The sequence below is a fragment of the Carex rostrata genome, chromosome 14 (genome assembly GCF_964058835.1).
Source record: "Carex rostrata chromosome 14, lpCarRost1.2, whole genome shotgun sequence".
Taxonomy (NCBI): domain Eukaryota; kingdom Viridiplantae; phylum Streptophyta; class Magnoliopsida; order Poales; family Cyperaceae; genus Carex; species Carex rostrata.
Genome location: NC_135931.1, coordinates 6,797,602 through 6,802,128, shown reverse-complemented (window position 1 = coordinate 6,802,128; position 4,527 = coordinate 6,797,602). Strand labels below are relative to the sequence as shown.

The 4,527-nt window shown below is 36.3% G+C and overlaps 1 protein-coding gene across 1 annotated transcript; it reads right to left on the bottom strand.

The window, feature by feature from the left end:
• Positions 1-366: 366 nt before the first annotated feature.
• EBS (PHD finger family protein / bromo-adjacent homology (BAH) domain-containing protein) lies at positions 367-4,295 on the bottom strand. The gene is made up of 5 exons (XM_078315445.1): positions 4,051-4,295; positions 2,598-2,940; positions 2,050-2,118; positions 1,601-1,730; positions 367-678 (listed from the first exon to the last, which is right to left on the bottom strand). Exons 1-5 carry the CDS (start codon positions 4,121-4,123, stop codon positions 652-654), a joined length of 642 nt encoding a protein of 213 aa, XP_078171571.1. The 5' UTR covers positions 4,124-4,295; the 3' UTR covers positions 367-651.
• Between the last annotated feature and the right edge of the window lie 232 nt (positions 4,296-4,527).

The window sequence follows — 4,527 nt, the reverse complement described above, 5'->3', positions numbered from 1 at the left end:
AGATCTAATATTTTTGATAATAAGTTTGTTAGTTATAAAGTATATATTATATTATTAACACATTAATCACTAATCATATCATAATGTTATATTGTTCATCAAAATACATATGTATATGCAACTTAATAAATTATTATTATGAATATGCAATTGAATAAATTAATTTAAGAACAAATAGTACATTTGTTGTGATTTAGGAGCGTAAACAGTCGGATATGGATACGGATGGTCTCAGATACGAATAGTCTCAGATACGGATACAGATCGGATAATGTAAGTAATTTTCTGGATTTGGATCCGGACGAAATCAGATAATATCCAATCCGTTTACACCCAGCCAGCCACACAACAGGATGGAAAAACTGGTTTTCGAACAAGACAATTTTCTCATTCAAGTCACAATTGCAACACTAATTTCCCTAAACAGCAGTCTCAAACTAATCAATCGAAAAAAAAAGGACAAAAATCCCTGGTTTTACATTCATCAAGAGGAAAATTCCCACAAAACCCACAGCCTAAATACTTCAACAAATTGCGGTCTTTAGGGAATAACCATATTGAATTCTACGACTGTACAAGTCCCCACATAAAGGAACAACAACACGACGAATAATATATCACCAATGCTTTGCTCACATGGCGCATCTATGTTCACCTTTTCCGCCTCTTTGACTCTACCTACAGATTCAAAACTCTTTTGTTTTAAAATTTGTCTATGCACCAGTTTGACTCGACCTTTGTTTTATCCGTTCTGCTATGAAACCATAGTTTGGCAACATACAAGTCAGGTATTTACCTATGCATGAGTTCATTTTTCTTTACTGTTTTTATCAGGGTTATATAGCCAACTGAGATTGCACTTGGTTCAATCAAACCTCTAAACCTTTTTCTGTTCAATCAGCCATCTTGTAATGTTACAAGTGGTTTTATCAGGACTTTGAACTTTGCATGGATCGATCAGTTCTGAAATCTCGCAAATATTCTCACTTTGAAGAAAGATAATAGGATGCATATTCAGATCATATTCAGAACTTTGCTAGATTCTTCTATCAATTAGCACATATAGAAATGTTCCAACTGATCGCTTTTGAAAGGAAAATGAGGTTGCTACATTATTTTCAAGTGTAATTAGCAAGTATTAACTAATGCGCCAAAAATTTGTAACAATTGTGTTTATATTATGAAACTATTATTATCTAATTACCTACCACTTCACAAGAAAAGTATTTACTAATGGAAGGCCCAATTGGGTCAGTACAAAAGGCCATAGAAGCTAGCTGGAGAAGAAATCAAGGGGCCAGAAACTGTGGCAGACCCAGGTGCTGATTGAACAAAAAGGTCTTAACTGAACCAAATGTAATAATCAGGGGTTGATCTCAGATTTACCACAAATCAAATGAACATAATTAATAAAAAAAACTAAAACATGAATACACTAATTGATACTGGTCAGAGTGAAAATGAAAGACAAAAACAGACAGAAGAATTTAAGCACCAGAGTAGGCTGGTATCTTTCACCGGTAAATTCTGCTAGTGTAAACCATACTTAGAAAATGGGCAAAAGAAATGTAACTACTTTTTCTGTGTCTTAGTCTCTAACCTTAGGCCCGGTAGAGCCATGATAGGAATTGGCTCTTTTGGGATCATTGTCAGGGGCGCAATCTGCGCAGACAAAGTTATCCAATTTCTTTGCTTGCTCTATTGTCATATTCATGCATGATGGATGGAACCTGCATTCAATCAAAATTAATACATGTTTAAATAAAGTAAATGGGCATTTACATGAATAAAACCTCAACCGAACACCATACAAGGAGGAGCAAATAAAATCCTGGAACCAAGATTCTAACTGTCACAAGTATGGTAAGGTCAGTGAATTTCAGCTTGTGTAAATAAAATTAATGGACACATAAATGATATTAGAAGGCTGTTCAGAAAAAAATGTGAAATGTGACTGGGAACAGAAACTTAAGCCCCGTGTTTTGTGATTCATAAATAACAGCACATACGAATGAAATTATGTAAAGAAAGGAAATCTTAATTAAGTACCAGTCCTTGCACTCTTCACACTGCACCATGAGGTCATCAGGGTTATATGGCATCTCACACTTGCAATACCTGTCAGGAGTATAAAATTAATAAAATCACCTTGAAATATCAGCTTATGCGTTTTGGAACAACTGCTGTTCCCACCTCAGGTCCACAGAAATAGTGTGTGTTTTTAAGTACCAATGAGGTTTCCAATTTAGAAACAAAACAAAAGGGAAACTTTACTTGTGCTCTAGCTTTTCTCAAATATGAATGTCTACCCTTGCAAAAAATTACAAGACTTATGTACCCCACAAAACATGAAATGTCACCTATATTCCTGCAAAATTTTCAAGAAACTGCCCAGCCATTTCTTTTCTCATTGTCATATGGAGAAATGCACAACTAATACAACAGGTAAGTGAATAACTAGTACATCAACAAAATGATAACCATCATACAGACCAATTAAGTTTGGACTCAGCAGCACATACACGACATTATCTATGTTTTGCAATAATGCGGACAATGGTTCTCATATAACAAAGAATTAAATAAAAATAACATACACGGCAACACGATCTGGGGTGAAACCTCCAGTGGACGCCTTGTACTCAAACCTGCAGAAATAATCATCCGCACCAACATTCTCGAGCTTGGTGTAGTTCTTGAATGTGTGCACAGTGCATGTGCCCTCGATGGTGTGAGCACTTTGCACATCATAGTGATCTGAGAGGAAGAGCTCCTTGGCACCATGGAACTGCCGCCGACCACCAATTGATTCCTCCGGCCGGTAATACCAACGTACCCGCACTTTCACATTGTTGCGGTGGTCCGCCTCAATCTTCTCTATCCGTGCAACATACGGTGGTTTGTCTGAGTCTGATGGCCGCATCAGTACAGTGTCCCCCACTGCACATATAATTATAAAATAAATGATATGTAAGATTGCTTATTAACAATAAATGGAAGTAAAGAATTATAGTGGGCATTCCGTCGATGACAATTTCGCATCAGCATTCTGTCACGCACATAAAATAATTGAGACCTAATAATGGTTGCTAAAAAAATCATTTACTAAACCATTGCCCAGAAAGGAAATAGAGATAGGGTATACGTGAACCTCAGATCGTTTACTAAACCTTACAGAACCTCAGATCGTTTTTTGTTCCATAAAGGAAATACCGCATGAACTTGTAAAAAGGGTTAATGTATAGTTGCTGTGCTTGTTCCATAAAGGAAATACCACATGAACTTGTAAAAAAGGGTTTAATGTACAGTTTTACTGTTTATAAACAGTAAGTTCCCTTAATGCCCAATAAAAAATGAGAATTATCAGTCAAGCCACCCTCTCCTAAAATATTCAAAAAATAAATAAATTAGCAGTTGTTTTCTTACTTTCCTTGATAACAATAACAAGCACAGCAACTGTACATTAAACCCTTTTTACAAGTTCATGCGGTATTTCCTTTATGGAACAAGCATTTTATTGTTATTGAGGAAATATAGGATAACTTGAGAATGTTACAAGGGCGCATATGAGTTTGTGCCAAGAAAAAAATATTATCCCAAAAAGGCTCTCTGAGTAAGTGCTGTTGATGTTCCTCTTATTTTCTTGTCCAAAGAGATTACAAATTTCTTAGCTATCCTCTCCAAAGAAAATTTCTTTGAGGGTGTCGCAGCTCAAACATAAATGACAACATATTATCTGTAAACATGTTAGACAGATAAAAAGGGAAAGAAATAGATATCAACCAAAGAAGTGGGTTAAACCCCTAATTCCTCCCCTCACAAAAGGAAAACAAGAAAATGAATCAAACGCTTTCGAATCCAATCTCCATCAACCAGCATTGTTGACAGTTCAAAAATCCCCTTTCTTCTCTCTCTCTTTTACCTACCTGTCAATAACAGCGACTAATTTCTTGGTTTCTTTTCCCACCAGTTTCCCACTCTTTAGTAATCTCCCCTCAGCATAGCACCCAAGAGAAACAAAAAAAAGAAAGAAAGTAGCTTTGATTTTACCTCGAACCACTTTGTTAGTACCCTTGATGCTGTATGAATCCAGGTCTTTCTTTCCGGGCTTGGTTTTCGCCATTGATCGGAGCTGCTCCTCTTTCTCTGTCTTCTCCTACTGCTTCAAAGAGATCTGCGAGGGGAACCCAAAAATGGGTCTCTAGAAGTCTCTATTTTGTGTGTAATGCAATAGAGATAGGTTTGGAAGATGGACAATAGAGAGAAGGTAGAGAGAGAAAGAAACCCTACTATGGGTCAGTGGTATTCCGATTTAATGGCCTCGACAGTGGAGGCGTAGAACATAGATGTATCCTCTCCATTTCAAACAGAACTGGTAAGTTGACTCTTTGACTATCGGTTGCTATAAATGTAGCATGGAAATGGTCACATAAAGTCGAACATAATAACGAATGGAACGGATATGAAACTTGAGAAGGTATAGAACTATAGATTATATTTTGTTTGAAATACGAACATAAAAGTATC